Source organism: Condylura cristata, unplaced genomic scaffold, assembly GCF_000260355.1.
Source record: "Condylura cristata isolate star-nosed mole 26May11 unplaced genomic scaffold, ConCri1.0 scaffold00003, whole genome shotgun sequence".
Lineage (NCBI taxonomy): Eukaryota > Metazoa > Chordata > Mammalia > Eulipotyphla > Talpidae > Condylura > Condylura cristata.
The window spans coordinates 39,252,801-39,275,514 of NW_004567104.1; the positions used below are offsets into that span (position 1 = coordinate 39,252,801).

At 37.5% G+C, this 22,714-nt stretch overlaps 1 protein-coding gene across 1 annotated transcript in view; it reads right to left on the reverse strand.

Moving 5' to 3' along the window:
- Positions 1-22,671, reverse strand: part of GRAMD1C (GRAM domain containing 1C) — a 65,630-nt gene extending 42,959 nt beyond the window's left edge. The window contains exons 1-5 of the mRNA XM_004675208.2: positions 22,640-22,671; positions 16,697-16,846; positions 6,493-6,577; positions 1,149-1,252; positions 487-582 (exon numbers count right to left, since the gene is read on the reverse strand). Coding sequence (XP_004675265.1) covers positions 487-582; positions 1,149-1,252; positions 6,493-6,577; positions 16,697-16,846; positions 22,640-22,666 — 462 coding nt within the window. The 5' untranslated portion in view covers positions 22,667-22,671. The remainder of the gene's footprint in view (positions 1-486; positions 583-1,148; positions 1,253-6,492; positions 6,578-16,696; positions 16,847-22,639) is intronic.
- Positions 22,672-22,714: the final 43 nt, after the last annotated feature.

Sequence of the window (22,714 nt, forward strand, 5' to 3'; positions counted from 1 at the left end):
AAAAAAAAAGAAAACAGATAAGTGGATTTGAGGTATACATCATTATTATGGATCATTAAAACCAAACACTGCCACTTAGACTACAACACAATGCTGAAATGTAAGAACTGTTTCTCGTGTCAGCCCTCAGGTAAAAAAAAAAAAAAAAAAGTAAAACAATGCAGATAGTGAGCAAAAAGTGGAACAATTTGCATATCAAAATAGTAATGATAGTGATGGACTCCAACTAATTGAAAAAAACAGAAAACTGTAAGATCATACTGATATAACTAAATAAATAAATTTAAGTGTGATGAGGGATAGTATATTTCTATAGTTTCAAAGTGCTTGCCACAAAATATTAATTCAAAGGAAAAGAGAAGCTTTACAGGAGTATCTGGCAGACAACAACTTAATCAAATGATCAAAAAGAGAATCAGTAATAGTAGCAGAAACTGGAATCATGTCCATTTTATGTAGTAAGGCAAAGGCAATAAACTTTTTCACCTTTTCACCCTCTGTAACGATTTGGATAGCATTTGGGATGAGTCGAGCTGTTTTCTCCTTGGTCATGAAGGTTATATTCTTTAAAGCAATAGAAATCTAAACAACACAGGAAAATGAAAAATTGCAAAATGGAATTTTCATAAACATACACAATAGAAAACATCAAGTATGACATTAATGTAACTGAGACTATTCAGTTGAAAACCCTGAAGGAGTTAATAAACACACACTTGCACTCTCCGGGAAAAACAAGAGAAGCAGCCAGGCGTTTACCCTTCAGTAATTTCCCGCAATGGATCCTATATCTAATATTAAAATCAAGTGTGAAAAGGCATGTGGGTGTTCATGCTCCACATAACATACACACATACACAAACAAAATGCAGACAGTCTGTCACATAAGAAATGATTTTGGCAGCCAGAAGGAAGTCTGTTCAAGGTTTTTTCCAACCTGAAAATTTTCTCCAACTGTATAAATACATACAAAAGGAATGCAACTTATTAAGAAGAATCCGCACTTATACAACACATATATTTATACATATACATAGATAAATATGTATAATTTTACTTCAGAATCTAAATTAAATTGTTTTTAGGAGGGCTGTATACATAACTATGCGATTATTTGTATCAATAAATCAAATCAAAATATGGCTTACTGTGGTTTCCCATCTGAAGATGTTGCTATAGAAACACAGCCAGTTTTCTGAAAGGTATAGTCGTCCCTGAAGCAAAATGTCTCTCTGAAGAGCACAAGCATAATCTACATACAAAACAAGGAACAACTTAATCACAAAATTCTGGTATGCATTTTATACATTCTATAAAACATGGAAAGTTGTCACTGTTCACTGATTCATTCATTTACTCATTCAGACACTTTGGGCACCATACACTAGATATTTTGCTAGGTACTGGGATTACCAGAAATGAATCTTGCCCATGGAGAACACAGTCTACAGGAAGAAAAATATAACAAACAAATGCAAAAATAAGTGAAAAAAAACAAAATATAAAGAAAGCTATGAGAGCATGTAATAAGGGGTGGACAGGAATGGGGGATGGGACCAGGAGAAGATACATCAGGAAAAGTTCACCAACAAAAGTGATCTTTAAACTGAGATCTAAAAATCAATAAAGGGACAGCTGGACTATGAGGGGAGAGCATGTGAAAAGTCCTAGGTAAAAAAGACATACAGTACATTTGAGCAACTAGATAAAGATAAATAGATCTCTGAGCCTGAAAAGCTGGTGAAGCTAGAACATCAGACTGGTAGCCACTGATAAGCATTAAGTGGAAGTGAAAAGATCAGACAAATACTACTAATGACCACCTTGTTCACACTGTAAAGACAGATTCAGATAAATCAGTTAGAAGTCTGGAGAGAAAGTGAGGGCGGCTCAGACCAGGGGATGGCACTATTAGCAAAAAGTATTTAGATTCAAAACTATTTAAGAGGTAGTTCTGAGGGAGGCTGGTGATTAATTAGATGTTAGATGAGAGTAAATGGAGGGGATAAGGATGAATATAAAAATGTACCCATTTTAAGTTACTTTCAAAGTTGACCCTATCCACCTCGGCACCAAAATCAAGCAAAATCAAGAGTGTTCTGCTAATTGCCACTGCCCACCAAGTGAATACCATACCTCTTAAGATGAAGATGTGGTACCACGGCTAATATAAATACTACAGCTAAATTGCAATGATGCAAGATATTAAGGGTTGCTTTATAGTTTTATGCCTATGTAACTGATACATTTTTAAAACAAAGCAATCAGCAATTTTAGCAAAAAGTTATTGGGCCTATGATCTTTAAAATATTTAAATTTAACCATGTTAAATTTCTAAGCAAATGCTAAAAATTGAACATAGGAATTTAGTCTTTCATAATGCTCCCTTTAGAAAAACAAAACTAAGACAACACCAAACCAAAAACCCAAGTAAATAATTAAACAGATAATGTTACTCATTTACAAATATGCATCTGTGAAACTGGGATAGGGCTAAAGGTCACCTTGAGGTATCCTGAAATTTTAATCTACACCACTGAAACACTTTATTAATTCAATGTTTCTCAAATTGCAGATCAGAAATTATATGAATGGCAGACTTATTAAAACAGATTGTTAGGTGTCTCTCCCAGGTTAAATAGCTCTAGGGTAATGTGAAGAATTTGCCTACAGTTTGCAGGTGATACCAATATTGCTGGTTTGTGGATCACCCTTTGGAAATCACTGTATTATTTTACATTAACTACCTTCAAAGCTATAGTAATCAACTGGATGTTTTAATTAATTAATAGATTACCAGGTTTTTGTGAGTTTTTAAAAAATGGTTTCCCTAAGTGTTTTATTATAATAAGCATATACTTCAATGAACTTTTTCAACAAAAAGCTTCCAAGCAATGTGTCCTATGCAAGAAATGGAAAATTAAATTTGAAAAAAAGGCAAAGGGGTTTTATTTATTTATTTTTGAAAAGGTAATTTTCTTTTTGTTTGCAATTTCCCTCCTAAGAAACAAAAACTTGTTAACAATCAGCATTTTACAAAGCAAGATTCAAAAAAAAGAAAGCAATACTCTACATGAGGAGAGTCATACTACCAATTTGATTCACCTAGAATAAAATAAGAAAGTAATAATTATCAAAAATTACTTTATAATGAATAACTACAAAGTTAATGTTAACCAAGCATATAGTCACTTCATATATCATTAACATCAAAGTATTAGCTATTAGAACATCATTTTCTGCACAATTAAATGGCTCCAACTCTTAAAGATATATATATATTTTTTAAGATTTTATTTATTTATTCATACAGAACCGGGGTACAGGCCAGTGATGCGGAGGGTGAGAGGATTCACCAGAGGCAGAGTGGGGAGCAGAACAGGCAGATCGACAAAGTACACTGCTGAGGGGAGCAGCGGGCGGGTCAGGAGATCCATGCCATGTGGATCTCCTCCCGGGCAGGCGGGGATCGAACTCATGGTGAAGTGGCTTAAACTTCTTAGTGCTGTGCTTTAACCCGCTGCACCCCCAGGGAGGGCCTAAAGATATATTTTAATAAATAACTCCAGCATGACAATGGCTACAGTAGAAATTGTTAGGTCAGAAGGAAGGGGCCTAGCTTGCCCTAACCAAAGGTGGGTGGACAAGACAGCAGAAAAACACAGGTGGAAACAACTCTTACAAACACCACCAGTGTAAAATGTCCTGTTATCCAAACTGGGCATCCTGGCATCTGTTTTTGAAACTGGTGCAGTCTTGAGTCTTTGCCCCTCTGTGCCTATAAAACCTGTAACCGTCCCCTTCCCTAGAGCATGACTCCACTCAGTCCTCTGGAGTTCCCCCTTTACTTACATCTTTGTTCTCTTTCACTCTCCTCTACTCCCAACAGAAATATGTACAGTATCACAAAATACAGATGAAGTGAGTCAGCAGCATATATTTCTAGAGTAAGCTTACACATTAACTCATATACTTATATTTAAACAAAGATATACTAGTTAACTTGACCAAAGTATTTAGCCATATGTACATAAGGGCAATAACAGTGAACTATGAGAATATGTTTTTTTTAATATGACTGGAATAATTCATTGCAGTCGTTTTGGGAAGTCAAATAATGCTGATGTTTTAAAAAGACTCTTTGGAACACTTTTAGGATTATTTTCATATTTAGTATGAAAATTACAAGATAACTATTCTCATTTTTTAAATATTTTACATTTATTTTATAAATCCTTTTTAAAGCAAAATAAACCTCTTGCTTGTTTTACAATGCAGCAGAGTTTTCTCGAGGACCTGGGATCCATCCCTTTGAAATAAAAATATCAGGGGAAAAAAGGTCCTTATCTCCCAATTTTTTTTTTTAACTTCAGTGGGCACCTTGCTCCAATTTGCAAAATTGACTTATATCACAAAGATAAGAGTTTATTTTCCTTTAGATAAAATCAGTTAACTAAGTCACCCCAATTACCTTGTGAATTTAGGATGATCTGTGTGACAAATGATGCTGCCAAGTCCTCTTCCTTAAGGACTAGACAGGTTTATATTTGGAACATGTGTAATGGGGTTGTATCTACTCGGCTATATAAATGGGCAAGATTTCTTTCTGTCTTTATATTTCTTTTGTAGATTGCCTATGTGTACATCACATAATCTGGCTTAATGTTTATTCAATAATAAAATATTTTCTTTCTCCTCTACTTTTGTGAAGAGGTTTTCTTCTTTGGTAGGATATTTGTTTTTAATTATAATTCCCCAACACATTTTTCCAGCGTGATGAAAAGAGGAGGATTGGGATGATATTTAACGTATATGAAAGGCAGTAAGTCAGGAAGTCAAGCTTTAGTCTGAAGTTAGTGGAATGCCACCCAGGAAGGGTTTTAACCTGATCAGATTGTATTTCAGAAAAACTGTTACAGCTGCAGTACTAAAAAAACTAAGGGCATACAAGAGTTGGTGAAAACTCAACTATCAGGCTACTAAGATATACACTAATTCTTTACTTCTAGGTAATATCTTATATATACATTCTAGATAGCTTGTCAAATATAATATATTCGAAATGTTAAACTATTTGCTTCCTCCAAGATGATAAGTTATATCCTCCTTTGTACTACTTCTGTATCTTGTTAAAACTGCTCATTTTGGGGGCCTCCCTGCTGGTGCAAGGGATTAAAGTTCAGCACTGTGAATTTATCCACAGCAACTGCAGCATGAGTTCAATCCCTGGCCAGGGAACTGACCCACAGGGCATAGCAGGCCTTCCCTGATTCTCTCCTCAGCAGTGTGTTTTGGTTGATTCAAACAGTAGTACAGTGTGCTCCCATTTAAGTTCTTTTAGAAATATATGTACATATTGCTCTTGAAATACATACAGAAAATTTCTGAAAATATACACTAAGAAATTGCTAACAGTGGTTATCACCCAGAAAAAATGCTGGAGTTGTCTTAGTTGGAAGGGCCACCCACTGTTCACCATTTGATCATAATATTTCTTTTTTTAAAAAAATATTTACTTATGGCTACAGAGCCAGGGTATGGGCCAGAGATGCAGAGGCAATGAGAGGCTTCACCAGAGACAGAGTGGGGAGCAAAACAGGCAGACTGGCAAAGTACACTGCTGAAGGGAGCAGCAGGTGGGTCAAGAGAGGTCTGCAGTGCCATGTGGGTCATTTCCCTGGCCGGGGATCAAACTCACACTGAAGAGGCTGAGGCTAGCTTCGCAGTGCTGTGCACTAACCCACTGTGCCACCATGAAGGGCCCCATAAATAGTATTTCGACATCTTACCATGAGAATAGATTAATTTCAAATGTTTTTTAAATGTTTTAATTCATGATTAGGACATTTAAAATGCTGAATAGAACTATCTAGAAATTCAGTTTGAACTAAATATTCAGAAATCTGAGAAACTCCTATGAGTAATTGATTTAAATGAAATATATACTAAAGCTAAAACCTTGTTATATATTTTGATTTTAAAAATCTGTTGTGTTATTGCAAAAAGAAGGCCCTTTCATAAGAAAAATGCATAAAATTTTCCTCTTAAAACTTATTTCAAAAAAATCTATCTGGAAAAAGTACATGTATAAATTTCTCCTAAAATTTTATAATATAAAAATCATACAATCTATTAAGGAGTACACTTTCCTGGAAAAGGTAATATGTATTGCACATCAAATTTTCTTATAAAACCATTGAAATAAGCATTGAAGAGATTATGAGAAATTAGTTCCTCTTAATTCCATTGTCTTAACTAATACTTAATACACAAGTCAGAAATCACTCCTCCCCAAATTACAACTTAGTTTTACACTGTCTAGTTGTGAATAAAAACTGCTTATATTGAAAAATATTTTCTATCTAACACAAAGGCTTTTTGTTCCACAAATACAGTCACTAATCAGTTCTATTTTGATAAAAAGATGGTAAAATGCTGAGGGGGGGTACAATTTCCTGTATTTTATTTATTTATTTATCTATTTATTTTTACCTGCTATGAGCTTCTCTGTATCAGGGAGATGTGTAAATTGTCTTTTGTATTCTTCATTTCTGTCTTTATAGGTGGAACTTGAAATCTGCAACAATAAAAACTTTTTTGTTTAATTATAATCTTCATTAGATGAACTGAATTGTGGTGTAAATTTTAAATGAACTTTAAAATACAATATCTTGTATGTCCTTGTATGAAAGGCCACATAAATATTTCAAAAAATACCAAAAGCAAAATATGCTTGCAGCATGATGAAGCAAAGACTTTGGCAAACCCTCTTTGCAACAACAAACATAGACATAGCTGGGGGAAGAAAGGGGGAAGTTGTCAAAAATTATTATTTCAATTAACTGAATAATTACCAAAGGTAAACAATAAACTGAGGAGTATTTGTTCATAAAAGTTTCTTGCACTTGGGATCAGAAGTCTGTGGTACTATTTTATGTGTCCACTACCATTATTCTTCCTCCCAAAAATTAAGGCAGGTGGTAGTTCCAGGATAGGAAACTAGCAGCTATGCTGAAAGAGAGGACTGAGTCGAGAACAGAAAGCCCATGTTTATAAGTGAAGGGAAAAATTCTGAAACCACCCAAGTGGTTGGATGGTTGCAGTTCTAATTGGAGACAAGAACCAAGGTTACAGATTAGTAGCGTATTTAACAGATATCTTAGAGGAAAAACAGCCATACATAAACTTGTCTAAACTCTCCATGTACAACTCCTGGATAAACAGAGGTTCCATTCATGTGTAGCAGTAACTAGAGAAATCCAAACTACCCACATATTAATGGCTAGAGACCACAGAAGTATTGGGGGGAACATAAAAATGGGAAATGTAAAAATCAAAACCACCATAAGATAGCACTTTACACTGTGAGAATGGCCATATCAAAGAGATTAGAAACAAGTACTGGCAAAGGTGGGAGAAAAAGGAACTTGTGTACACTGTTGGTGGGAATGTAAATAGATATAGTCTCTATGGATAAATAGTAAAGAAATCCCTCACAAAATTAAAAGTAGAACTGTAAAATGTTTCAGCAGTTCCATTTCCAGGTATTTATTCAAAGAACATGTAAACACTACTTCAAAAAAAAATTAAAAGTAGAACTGTCAAATGTTTCAGCAGTTCCACTTCCAGGTATTTATTCAAAGAACATGTAAACACTACTTCAAAAGATATACGCACCTCATGCTTATTGCAGCATTATGTATAATAGTTGAGACATGGGGACAACCTAAATTTTTATACAATATCTCTTATATCCTTGTATGAAAGGGGGCCATCAACAGAGGACCCAATAAAGAATATTTGATATATAATCAATGAAATACTACTTATCTATATTAAAAAGAGATGAAATTTTGCCATTTGTGAAAACATGGATGGAACCTGAAATAATATGCTAAGGTGAAATAAGTCAGAAAGAAAAAAACATATACTACATAATTTCACTCATTTGTAGAATACAAAAAAGCAAACTAAGGGCCTCCCTTGTGGTGCAAGGGGTTAAGTCTCAGCACTATGAAGCTATCCACAGACACTGCAGCAGGCGTTCCACCCCTAGCCAGGGAGCTGACCAAACCCACATGGAGCAGCAGGCCTCTCCTATCCTGCCTACTGCTCCCCTCAATAGTATATTTCAGTCAATTCACCTGTTCGGTTCCTCAGTCTGGTGAGTCCTCTTCCCCCGACACCTCTGGCCTGTACCCCAGTTATTGTATGCTTTAAAAAAAAAAAAGATTTATTTTTGCATACAGAACTGGGGTACAAGTCAGAGGTGCAGGGGTGGTGAGAGAATTCATCAGAGACCGAGTGGGGAGCAGAACAGGCAGATGGAGCAGCGGGTGGGTCAGGAAAGGTCTGCTGCACCATGTGGTCACCTCTGGGGCAGGCGGGGATCGAACTCAAGCAGAAATGGCTTTAGCTTCTTAGTGCTGTGCTTTAACCCCCTGTGCCACCAGGGAGGGCCCATTGTATACTTTTTTTTTTTTTTTAAAGATTTATTTATTTGTGCATACAGAACTGGGGTACAGGCCAGAGGCTCAGGGGCGGTGAGAGGCTTCACCAGAGACAGAGCGGGGAACAGAACAGGCAGATCGACCAAGTACACCGCCGAGGGGAGCAGCGGGCGGGTCAGGAGAGGTCTGCTGTGCCATGTGGTCACCTCCGGGGCAGGCGGGAATCGAATTCATGCGAAAGCGGCTTTAGATTCTCAGAGCTGTGCTTTAACCCGCTGCGCCACCAGGGAGGGCCCCATTGTATACTTTTTAAAAAAATAAAACTAATGAAGCACAACAAAAATAACTCTGAGAACAAACAGATGTTCACTATAGGAGGGAAGGAACAAGATGTAAACAATGGGTATAGGGAGGTCATTTTGGTAGTGGTGTATGAATGACACTAGAACTTAAATGGTGGGTGCAATGTGGTATATATATTTACTAAGATGTGAAGCCATACTCCTAAATAGTATATAGTATTTTAAACCAACAATGAATCAATCAATAAAAAGATATATCATACAAATATTAACCACCAGAGAACCTGAGCAACTATATTACTACTATTAGTTGAAACAGACTTTAAGAAACATTACTAGAGACTGAAAGTTTCATAACGATAAAAGGTGAATATAGGGCTCTCCCTAGGGGCATATCGGGTTAAAGTGGAGCCCTGTAAGCTAGCCAGGGCCACTTCAACACAAGTTGATCCCGGCCAGGAAAGTGACCCACATGGAACAGGCAGACCTCTCCTGACCCGCCCACTGCTCCCCTTAGGAGTGTACTTCATCGATCTGCCTGTTCTGCTCCCTACTATGTCTCTGGTGAATCCTTTCACCCACCTGCACCTTTGGCCTGCACCCCAGATCTGTACACATAAATAAATCAATCTTTTAAAAAGACGAATATATGAGGAAGATACAATAATTATAAACGTTTACACAACTAACAACTAACAACAGAGACCTAAACTATATAAGACAAAAAATGACAAGACACACTTGAAAAAAAGAGATTATTCAACCAAAGTTGTTAATAACACATTCTCAATAATTGATAGATCAACCTGAGAAAAAAATCAAGGATATAAAAGACATTCAGCCATTTGTTACAACATAGGTGGACCTTGAGAGCACTGTGGTAAGTGAAATAAGCCAGACAGAGAGTGACAAATACGGAATGGTATCATTTTTATGTGGATCTAAATAAAAAGTCAAGTTCACAGAAATAGAGTAGAAAAGAATTTGCCAAGAGCTGGGAGAGAAAGCAATAAAAAGGTTGCTAAAAGGGTATAAACTTGCAGGTATCAGATGAAATCTGAAGACCTAATGCATAATATGACTATCTCTAAAAACACTGTATTCTAAAATTGAATTTGCTGAAAGTAGAAACTTACATGTTTTCACCAAAAATAATTAATGTATGAGATGATAGATGTGTGAATTAACTAGTTGGGATATAGAACACTATACGCACACACAATTAACTATTATAAAATCATGGATCAATGACAGAAGAATGAGAGCCCAACTTGAAGTCCTCTCCATCCTTAAAATGAATTAAGGCACTAACAGACTAATTGGTAGAGGATAAGGAAATCCTCTTGGGTGTAGTCAGTATGTGCTAGTAATCAACATGTTTCTACAGAAATAGTGGAAAATAAAAAAGGATGAGTCTAAGGTAGATGTTATAAGAATTGATGTAATAATGACTAAAACCTTACCAAATCTGAAAGACAGCAAATATTCAAGAAACCCTGCAAACTACAAGCAAGATAAAATTACAATAGTAGGTTAAAGAGCATGAGTCATATTCTTTGACCAGATGACTTAAGAAGTGCTATGAAGAATAATCCTGGAAGTCAAAAATCATATGCATATGAACTTGTTAAGAAAATGGACTCAGAGGACACATATACAAAGAACTGCCTCAGAGCTAAACCCCTACATATCTGGATCTATTGTCCTTATTTGAGAAACATTTCACTATAGGTTACTGTTAGCGCTACTGAGAATTTGTCAAGAATTCCCCTCCTAAAGTAGAGAAAACGAGAGACACCAAAGTATGTCCCTTATTAAGACTGTCTTATGTGGTTGTAGGGAGGGAACAAAACCACCTTTTACTATTGATACTTTTTTTAAAAAGGAACTAATTGCATTTAATAAATCAACTTATGCTTTGAAGAGCACTTAGATGCAAATGAGTAGTAAGACTAATAATTAGCATTCATGAAGATGATATGTTTCGTTAAGGATAATTAACTTCAGAAAGATTTTCGCTAAGATGAAAATTTCTATGTATTTTAAACTAAAATTACATGACAATTATGAAATTAATTGATTAGTTTTCTTTGTCCCTCACCCCCACCAGTTAGGGCTCTCTCAATGGCATCTCCTCAGAGATTTCTTCCTGACCATCATAACTGAATATACAACTCCCTCCCATGTGATTCCCTATAACTGTACATCTTCTGATGGGTACTTAGATTGTTTCTACCTGATAGGCTACTTATTGAAGTCCATTCTACTTACTCTAAAGTATTAAATTCCCAGGAACCCCAAAACTTCTCAAGAAGACATCTACCCCATCAAAAACCCAGTTTAAACAATCTTCCTTATCTTCAACCTTAACATGTAGGACTTTTTTCTTAGTCTATCTTTCATAGAGGCATAACTTTTCTTTTTTTTAAAGATTTATTTATTTATGCATATAGGACTGGGGTACAGGCCAGAAGTGGGTAAGAGGATCCATCAGAAACAGAGTGGGGAGCAGAACAGGCAAATCAACAAAGAACACTGCTGAGGAGAGCAGCAGGTGAGACAGGCGTGGTTTGCTGTGCCATGTGGGTCACCTCTGGGACCAGGGATCAAACTCACACTGAAGCAGCTGCTGCTAGCTTGCAGTGCTGTGTCCCAACCCACTGCGCCATCAGGGAGGGCCCCGAGGCATAATTTTTCAAGAGTCAGACTTTATAAAGAGTTCTCTGTTCCAACTCATACAAGTCCAAGACATCATCTCCAATCCTCATGTGACATTAAAGTTTTGTTACTAAAGCTAATAAACTTCAGGTTGCCTCAGAATCAGCTCATGTGCTTACAACTCTGATGATCAATTCCCTCTTCCTGTTTAGCCTGAAGGTATTTCCCTGGCTATTTTGTGAAGGGTACATGCATTTTAAAAAGACACTTCCAACATTCTACCCAGCATTTCTAGGTACTTTGTAGTGAAAAAATATAAATAGTCCTCTTGCATTGTTGCCAGAAATTTTATTTTCTACTTCCTTATAATTAAATTTAAAAGTGTTCAAAGATATCTCGTTTTTCAAATGATAGATCTAACTATACTTAAATTTTCTTACACTGTATTAAAGAAATATCTTAATGTCAAAAAATTGGAAAATGAGTTAAATTTTCTTAATCAGTTACCAAAACAAAAATCTGAAATATTCTTTTCAGCTTGAATAAATACAAGGTATTCTGTGAAAAAAAAAATGTGGTTATAGGAAAACTCGTCTCCAAATTTATCAAAGTGTAATAAAAACATACTAATTAATTCTCCTGGGATTTGTTTAAATTTTACAGTGCAACATTAATTAATCCTCAAGATGTACATTAACCAGATTTGTGGCAAACTTTATTCTCCAAGTGTGAGTAGAGAAGCTTACCTGTGAATAACATGACTAAGATTATATACCATAAGTTAATCAAAAAATACAGAACCAAGACTTCTAATTTTTTGTACAATTGGGAAATCTTGACTATGATCCAGAGAAATCCAAATCTAAATATTTTCTACTCAAAGTTTACTAGTTTATAACAAGTTTACTAGTTATAATTTATACATACATAGTTAACACTTTAAATATTTGATTTGTTTTATTCTTAAAATGTTTTAGAAAAAAAAAAAATTGGGCCCTCCCAGGTGGCGCAGCGGGTTAAAGCACAGCACTGAGAATCTAAAGCAGCTTCTGCATGAGTTCAATTCCCGCCTGCCCTGCCTGAACACATGGCGCGGCAGACCTCTCCTGACCAGCCCGCTGCTCCCCTCAGCAGTGTACTTCGTTGATCTGCCTGTTCTGCTTCCCCTCTGTCTCTGGTGAATCCTCTCACCCTCCACATCTCTGGCCTGTACCCCAGTTCTGTACGAATAAATAAATAAATATTAAAAAAAAATTTGAAGAAATGGGGCCCTCCCTGGTGGCACAACGGTTTAAAGCACAGCACTACAAAGCAATCCACAGCCACTGCAGCACAAGTTCAGTACCCAGCAGAGAGCTGACCCACAGAGCACAGCAGACCTCTGCTACCCTCAGCAGTGTATTTCCATACATTTGCCTGTTCAGCTCCCCACTCTTTCTCTGGTGACTTCTCTTAGCCCCCTGTACCTCTGGCATGTATCCCGATTCTATATGCATAAATAAATAAGTCCTTTGAAAAATTACAGAAATGATAATTTTGACTCTAATCTCTTCTAAAATTCCACTCCTTTTTTCCTATTCTCTTTCTTTTTAAAATTTATTTATGCTACAAAGTCTGGGGTACAGGCCAAGGGTACAGGGGGCGAGAGGATTTACCAGAGACAGATGGGGAGCAGAGAGAGCCGATTTACTAAAATACAGAGACAAGCTGTGCTATAAATGACTTAGCTTCCTGGTCAGGTTGCAGTGGGCTGTCACTGTGATAACGTTGATACTTAACCCCTCAACCTCCAGGGAGGGCCCATTATCACATATTTCTTACTGCTAAGATTTAGAAGTTAATAGTAAAAGTCATTTCCACATGCTACAATTAAATATTTTCGTTTCTAAATAAAACAACAAATATAAAATAAAGATTTTTATATATTATAGGATTGAAGCAGAAAAATCAGTAACTTGATTTTTTTGCTATCAAGTGCTATGTCAATTTCAGCAAATTTCTTTAAAGTTCTACTGTCGGAAAGGTACTTATTAACCAATCTATGAAGCAACACAAATTAAATCAATCCCAATAAAACAAACCAAACAAAAGACCCATTGATAAGCTTTGATTTGTTAGGTTTTCAAAACTTTTTTCTAACTTGTATCAATATACACTTTCCTATATTACAAATGGTAGTTACTCTTATCTAGAACTTCTTTACATTTCTATCCCTGGGGCATTTTTTTTTTCCTATTTTTACTTTTAAAAAATGTATTTACTTTTACTGAGTTAATATTGGTTACAACATTGTATATGATTTAAAGATAGAGGATCACACCCTCCATAAGTATGTCAACACACCACACCTACTGCCAAGACACCCACAGTTCTTCACCATAGTCCATTGTGCCCCTTCCCACAATGCCCTTCCCCACCCATCCCTGGGACAATCTCAGACAAAGGTATACCCCCATAACATACACTTATTGAGACTCCTGGAGTATTATTATGACTGATACCTATAGTTGCCAGGACTGTAAGTTAGAGCATTTAGTTATCTTTTTTTCTCATTGGCTCATGACATACCAGTGTTGCAACACAATCCCTAACTTTGTAAGTAAAGTCACAGGAGCCAGACAGGTTAAACAACATACTCAAGAACACCACACCAGTGCAGAGACAGAAGACACGCTGTCCCAGGCATTTTGTTCCCAGTCTCCAAAGTGTTAAATTTTACCATGCTGCCCACTAAATTCACTACTTGGGGCAATTGAGTTAGCCAGGCTAGACCAGTTAAGTTAGTCTACAACAGTGAACTTCCTAGATCCTTGAAGCTTAACTCTTAAATTCTAAGACGTTATCAATGGAGAGCATTGATTAAAGGGGTGTCAGAGTCCAAGAGTCTCAAGGAGAGTATGTTATGGGGGTACATCTTTGCCTGAGATTGTCCCAGGGGTGGGTGGGGGAGAGCACAATGGATTGTGGTAAAGGACTCTGGGTACCTTGGCAGTGGGTGTGGTGTGGTGATCAATTCCTTTTGGTAAGAATCTTCCTCAAGTGTAAAAGGGCAAATCCACTTTTCTTGCATGTTCCAGGGAAATGACTCTGATATTCTTTTAAAGCTTTGCATAATTACCAGGTTTTGAGCCTCATGAATACTTTGCTATAACTTGCCTTCTCTGTGTTACTTTTGTATCCTTCAGGAACTCCACTCTACTGTGCACATTCAACTACTACTTTATCACCAGGGTGAAAACTGTGTCAAGTCAATGATAGAAACAAAGCATTTCAAATGACTAAGAGAAAAAAACAAAAAACATTATTTACCTTCCAGACATCTTGACTTCTGTTAGTGATACTATTATATTACAGGCAGCTGAGCTGCACAGACCTCTGGCCTCCACCTTAAGAGGCCCAGGTTGCCACCTTTTTGAAATTCTGCTGTCGCTGCTCTCCATGTGTTATCATGTAACTTCCCTACCCCCACTACTCTATTCAATAAAATGAGAACCAACTTCTGTGGGCTTATAAAAACTGTCCAAAAATATAATAAAGATATTCCACATGAAGACTTGAGGAACTCTTATTTCAAGATATATTGGCATGAATTTTGATTTAAACATGTTCAGGGTCTTTTTTGGTTTTGTTTGCATCTGAATTCTGTTAACTCTGGTTTCTGGGTAAGTGACCACTGGAAAAGTCTAACACTTCTGAGATATTGTATGCTTAAGACTATTCCATGTGAATCCATATAAAAATTGCTCAAAAAAGTGCTTGCAATCAGCATGGAGACTGAACAAAAGCAGACCTTCAACACTCTAAACCAAGGCTTTTCAAACTTTAATGTGCATGTAAATCACTCGAAATCTTGTGAAAATGAAGATTCTGACTCAGAGGGTCATGATTCTACATTTCAAATCAGTTCGCAGATGATGCTGAGCTGAGTCCCCTGGACTTACTTATCTGTACTTTTGAGTAGCAAAGCACTAGAACACAGACTTTTTTCCCTCTTACCTGCTATTCCAAATCCTCTCACTCCCTCACATTTTCTTTTCCTTTGCTTTAACTTCTTTTTCTTCTGTTTAAAGTGGTCAACAGTAATCCACAGTTAACTGCTTAGCCCTACAGATAGCTCTTGGAGCTACAAAGATTCTCTAATTTGTAACACAAGCTATAAAAATCACAGTGCAGAAGGATTGAACACCACAGTCATAAGCTTTCCCTAAATGTGACAAAAAAGAATATAGGCAATATAAATGATATCATTTTTAGGATATGTAGTTATTTTACTATTGTTCTTAGAAATTAACTATTTTCTTTAGAATATGGTTTTAAAAACATGATGTTAAGCTTCTTAGGAAGAACTGTTCATGTTAAGACTCAATAAAATTCAATTAATCAGCTGCTACTTTTGAACAAAACCTATTAATATTGTGTTTTCATTTATTTTAAAATTATGCTAACAATAATACCGAATCCTCAAGATATCAACATTCTAATGAATTAATATTGAAACTATATATGTCTTAGGATCTTACATAAATTTCACTTACAGTTGCATTATTCCAAAACATTCTGAATGGTTTATAATTATCATAGAATTGGTAGTTTTATCATGAACACTTTAATATACAGTAAATGCTAGCATTTATATAGTAACAGAAATGTTCTTACAGAAAGATTCCATGAACCTGATCAACAAGCAGTGGTCTCATTTTACGTGGGGAAACCTGAAGTGTATCCAGGTTATAAATCAAGTGAACACAGTACAAAACTCCTAACTTTAAATTTTACTCTTCCACTTAAACCTGATTAAAGTCTCATTTAAAAATGATTTAAGTCTCATGAAAGTCTCTCTCTTCAAAAAAAGCAAAAACTAACAACCTATCACATAATTATTACACATTACAGGTCACACATTGTTAAACTTCCTTTTAGGTACAGGAAGCGATTCTTAAAATCAAAATTATGTAGAGTAGCTGCCTCTTAGCAACACTTAGAACATAATTCTTGTGTAATACTAGCCTCTTGCCAATACAGTTTACAATGTAAGTGCAATCCAATTCTGTGGTATAGTTTTCTCCCAGGGAAATTGAAACAGATAATTCCAACTATCAAGCCAGACAACAGTGCATTCTAGTGGCCAAAGGAGGACACAATCAGAAATATCTCTAGGATTTGGGATTAAACAAGGAAAATTTCAAGCTCATAAGAAAACATTAAAAATACAGTATGAATTGCTATAGACTTAAAGAAATGTTGCATTCAAGTTTAAAATGAAATATATAAGCAAAAATATATTACCCAAAAGCTCCAGTCACCACTCCAGTTATGTACGTTTGGTCCCTGTTTTTTCACTGACACCATATTATTCTCATCAACAATAGGACTAGGATTTTCCTCTAACTCTTCCTGTGATTCTGTGGCAAAGCTTGAATCCCCTTTATTTATTACCTGGAATAAGTATCAAACAAGTTAAGTCACTTATTGAGAAATGCACATTTTAAAAAGAAAACAACTAATGTTCAAATTATATGAACTTTAAAACTTTAAATTTAACTATTTAAGCTTTCAGAAAACAGTGCTTTACTTCTATAGCCCATACACATATACGAGCAACAAACCTTTTCCAACTATTACAGTTTATTAAGGAATTTAGTTGGCACCAAGGATGTAAAAATGAATAAAACACTTAACCTTTAAATTTTTCAGTCAGGTACTGAAACAATTACACAGTATAAAACTGATTAAACAACCTCTTTGGGGAAAATCTGCAATGACTACAAGGGTCCAATTTAATGTATGCATGGTGAAAAGAATGTTTAAAATACTCGGGTACTAAAAACAACTTCACTGTCCATTGATAGGGAAATTAATAAACTTTGATTCATGTAAACAATGGAGTTTAAATAAATGACTCCCAGGTCCTCCCTAGTGGCCCGGTGGGTTAAAGCACAGCACTAAGAAGCTAAAGCTACTTCAGCGTGTGTTCGATCCCCAGAGGTGACCCACATGGTGTGGCAGGCCTCTCCTGACTCGCCCCCTGCTCCCTTCAGCACTGTACTTCATGGATCTGCCTGTTCTGCTCCCCACTCTGTCTCTGGTGAGGAGCACTCATGGAAAAGATTATGCCCTGAGCAAGATGTAGGTTCAAAGGTTGGAAACTCATGAAAAAGCAGTCATTACTGAATTAAAAACAAAGGAAAAGAGAGAGGAACCCCCTACACCAAAGTATACCACTAATCACCAAAAAGAGAAATAACAAAAGAAGTAAAGGAGGATATATTGGCAAGAATAAACAAATAAAACAAAAATTCACAATTTGACTCAGCTGGAAATCATTCTTTATTCAAGTAACATGTACAACAAAAACTAAGATTCATTTTTGCACCTCTACATCATAGGTTTTATATTCAAAATTGGTTGAAATCCATCAGTTGGCAATCTTCATGACTTTAATCAATACTAGGTTCAAATTACAATTCCACTACACTTAAACATGGTACCCCTGATAGTTTGGGGAGAGTTACTCAACATAAAATAGACAACAATTAAATGTGTCTCATCTTAAGCCCTCCCCGATGGCACAATGGGTTCAGATGCAGCACCGCAAGCTAGCCACAGCCTGTTCAGTGTAACTTGTATCCCCACCCCGGAGGAGATCCACATGGCGAGGCAGACCTCTCCTGACCCACCCGCTGCTCCCCTCAGCAGTGTACTTTGTCCACCTGCCTGTTCTGCTCCCCACTCTGTCTCTGGTGAGTCCTCTCATCACCCCTGCACCGCTGGCTTATACCCCAGTTCTGTATGAATAAATAAATAACGCTTTTATTTAAAAAAAAATCTCATCATAACCACCTGAAGGTGATTGGCACTATCCACTTAGACACCTGCTAGCCTAAGTCCTCCCTGGTCATAGTGCACATTGCTCTAAAATGTCTGGTAAGGGTAACAGGCAACCTGATTCACAGAGCAATCAACCTAAATAAAAACTTTATAAATTGCTTTTTTTAAGATTTATTTTATTTAGCTATGCATGCAAGAACTTGGTTATAGGTCAGAGGTCCAGGGGGTGAGAGGATTCATCAGAGACAAAGCAGGAAGCAGGCAGATTGACTGAAATACACTGCTGAGGGGAGCAGTAGGGGGGTCAGGAGAAGTCTGCCACCCCATGTGGGTCACCTCCCTGGCTGGGGATTGAACTAGTGCTGCAGTAGCTGTCAATAACTTGATAACACTGAGACTTTAGCCCCTGTGCCACCAGGGAAACCTGTTGTTGATTGTATCTTTTTTTTTAAGTTGGACCCCATGTGTCACCATTCCCAATTCTTAGATAAAATATTTACTATAGTTCAATGTAAAATAAAACAAGGCCTTCAAAGATTGAGGCTTATATAAAAATCTAATTAGTAAGAGTGATTATTCCCTATTACTTTTCCATTTAACAGCCCAATGTGGCCTGTTAAGCTACACTATAGGTTTTAAATTGTAAAGTATAAATGATGTCTCATAGTTATTGTATCCTTGATATTGATACTACAGAAATTACTGACTTCAATCAGAAACTAGTAAATATTTTATTTGCATATAAGTCCACAATGAATAGGATCCCCTCTCAAAAGAGATTCTAGAATTTGTCAAAATCATGACACTCCCATTAATACTACTCCCCACCTCCGCCCCACCAAGCCCCAACATACAAAATCAACTCTTCATGACACTAGAGACTTTAGTAGCCTCTTCATGACTCCTGTTGTTTCTGGGCCACACATATTGTCCATTCATTGTCTACAGACCTCTGATGCAAGAAATGATCTCGTCAGCCCCACACAACATGCCATTAAAGCAGCAATTACTCACAGAATATTGTTCTCTCCTGGAAATACAGGCTCTCACAAGCCTGAGGCTGTAAATCCCTGTACTCAGTGCCCCTCTGTTCTAAAAGCAGCACCCTGCAAACTCAACATAGCCTGCAAGGCTGCCTTATTACAGGATAGAACCAAACTTGGACCCTCTAGCAAATGGCACCAGCAGGAGAGTATGGTCTCTCTTCTCATTTCTTTGTTAGATGCCATCACGCTAGAAGAGGTCTCCCCACTTCCAGGCCCCTTGTCTACCTGTGTCCTGATTTGGGTTCAAGTGAATGGACAGCAACAGAAGTTTGTACATTTCAAATCCCATTTGAAGTCTAATGGATAAATTAGCAATTTGGTGAACAGCATTGCCACCATTACACACGAAGGGGCTCGCTGGAGATCTGATGCTCTTCATCCCAGGACCACCACATGCATGATAAAGAACCAAAGAGTCAGGAAAACAGAGTGAACTTTAGTCTCCTTAACACTGAATGTTCTAGCGAATGCTGACTCCACCTACACAGTTTCATAAACTCCTGCACCATTACTTAAGAATTGTCTCCTTTGCGGTGAAGAAGTCTGGAACTCTCTTGATTCACATAAACTCAAAATGTCTGTCAAAGTCGACAATAAAAGGCCTCACCCAGAAACTCCTATCTCCCAGACATAACTGGTAGTGACCAAGGTACTCATTTTATTTCTTATTACATATTGTGGGACTCTTGAATATAGCATGTGCCTGCCTTTCTGGCTTCAGGCTATTTGGCTTACTTAAGTTCAAATTCACTTAAATAAAAAATGGAACAACTCAATCACAAATGAAACACTGGGATAAACTGTAAAAAGAAGTCTTATTCTTTTTTTGTTTGTTTGTCTGTTGATAGTTTTTAGCTTTACTGTTGTGTTGGCATCAACACACTGATAAAGAAGTGGGAGTCATGGAAGAAGCTGCACAATACAGGATGCTGCTAGGCAAGCAAGAGCCTGGCCTTTTTACTGATAGCATAATCATCCAGCATAAATTATGTAGGGTAGGGAAAAAAAGAGAAAAAGGGGAGTGAAAATGAAAATAGGCTTATCTCACCAAGGGCATCAGAGGAACATGAGTCTGCTGACTAGATATTTTTAATCTGCTTGATGACCAGATGTTGGAGTTGAAACCATACCCTGAGCCCCAGCCCTGGTTCCAATGTTATTTAATAAAAGATTTATTTTATGTATGCATACAAGAACTGGGGTACAGGCTAGAGATGCAGTGAGAGGATTCACCAGAGACAGTATGGGGAGCACAATAGGCAGATACCAAAATACACTGCTGAGGGGAGCAGTGGGCAGGTCAGGAGAGGTCTGCTGCACCATGTGGATCACCTCCAAGGCTGGGGATAGAACTCAAGCTGTGGACAGTTTCACAGTGCTGCACTTTAACCTAGTGCACCACCAGGGAGGGTTCTGGTGCCAATGTTATTGACAGAGCATTCCACTGAGTCTCTCAGGCGCATACCTCGTGGTGTATGCCCATTGTCCCAGGTGATCAAGTGTCCTGCTTTTGCTTAATTTGAAAGGAAAATTGTAGGGTGTGGAATACCACGTTCTTTTAGGTCATCTAACTAACTGACTGGGCTGTTCTGACCTTGTGTTGGAAGGCAGCCTGCACTTAACCAAAATGGTAGCTGAGCAGGCCATGTAAGTCTAGCAGACCTACACTTGACCCCTCCTTCTACCTCTTTCTACCCTTCAAATGGATATACCGTTTAAAAAAAAAAAAAAAAGACTGGTTGTTTTCCTTCGGCATAGGTGATAGGTGGAGAATAAAACCAAGCAAGCCTCTGTTGGCACATAGGAACCCTCATCCTGACCTCACCCGACCCCAATAAAAACGCAAAGCCAGTTTCCTTTCCTAGCTCTTTCAAGTAATTCTGGACAAGCTTGAGCAGCCTGTCCTGCTCTTCCTTTTTCATTATATAAGCAAGAAGCTAACACATATAATAATACTTTTCATACTCTGTGTGTGTGTGCACATGTGTATGAGTGTGCCTGTATATGTGTGTGTGTGTGAGATTATCAGTTTCAAAACCAAATCAGCTTCTTAGTTGGGATTCATTCTGACTTTGTCGGATAGCTATAACACATTCTTACCTCTCTAACTTCTATGTGGCCAATAATGGTAAATAAGTTTCCTCGAATCTACAGTAAGGATAACTATTCTTTCCTCTAGACAATAAGCTCATTGAGAGCAGGAATCATATACCTATATTCTCACCATCTTATCCTGAATACCCTACCAAGGCATAGGTCAGTGATTGATTGAGCCCATGATTATCTATTTTACCTATTTTGTAGTAATGCTTTGATACTGAATTGAAGTAAAATTGTTCCTCCATGCCTACAGATATTGGTTCCAGGATCCCCAGCCCTCATATCCACATCCTGATGACAGGATATTCAAGTCCTTTATATAAAATGTCATAGTGATTGCTATATCCTGCTTTATACTTTATCTCTAGTTTCCTTATAACACCTAATAGAAAGCAAATACTATGTAAATCGTTATACAGTATTGTTCAGAGAATAATGGCATGGGAAAATGTCTATTTGTGTTCAATACAGACTCAGCTACACAGTTTTAACTACATAGTGCTGTTCACTTTCGATCTGCCCTTAGTTGAATCTGCAAATGCTAAATTTGGAAGGGCAATTCACCTGTTCATTCCACAATTATTTGAGTGCCTCCATCCTTTTGTAAAATGTAAAATACTGCTCAAATAAAAGGTAAAGCATTGACTGCACTTCTCTGAAAGTAAAAATACCTACACACATCCAAAGGAAAAGTAATGAGGATAGTGTTCAGATATGAGGGCACCCTACAACAAAAAGAGGTTACCCCCCTCTGAAGATTCCTAAGTTCTTCGTTTTATCAAATGGTACCCAATAAACAAAACTACTTGAAACCAAAAACTTGTCTGACAGCACAGTGATTTCAACTATCTAAAGTTCGGGGATCTTTTTAACAAAGGCTGGTAGTTACGGGAAGGGATGAGAGTGGGTAAAAGTGATAGAAACAGGATCAGTCTCCCGACAATGGAATCAGGGGGAGCATGATTCCAGCCGCCAACTCCGGGCCGTGTGGACCTGATGTTTCGGGATCCAATTCCAACACCCCCGTCCCAGGAGAGGCTGAGAATCTCACCGCCGGCCCGCCGGGAACAGGCTCGCAGGAAGCCGAGGAAACCGTTTCCCCAGTAACAACTTTCCAAGTTACTTCCAGGAGCGCCCAGGAAAGGGAAGGGTGGAGTTAATTATCATTAATCTGAGAGAGTTCAAGCCGCCGTGGTGAGGAAGTTTGTCAGGTAAGCCGCCGCGCGGGAGCCCGCCCGGGCCAGGCACCGCTTACCTGGCTGACAGTCGGAGCGCTCTCCATCGCGGTTCCCTCCGCCGCCGCAGAACCGCGCACGCGCGCCCCGGCCGG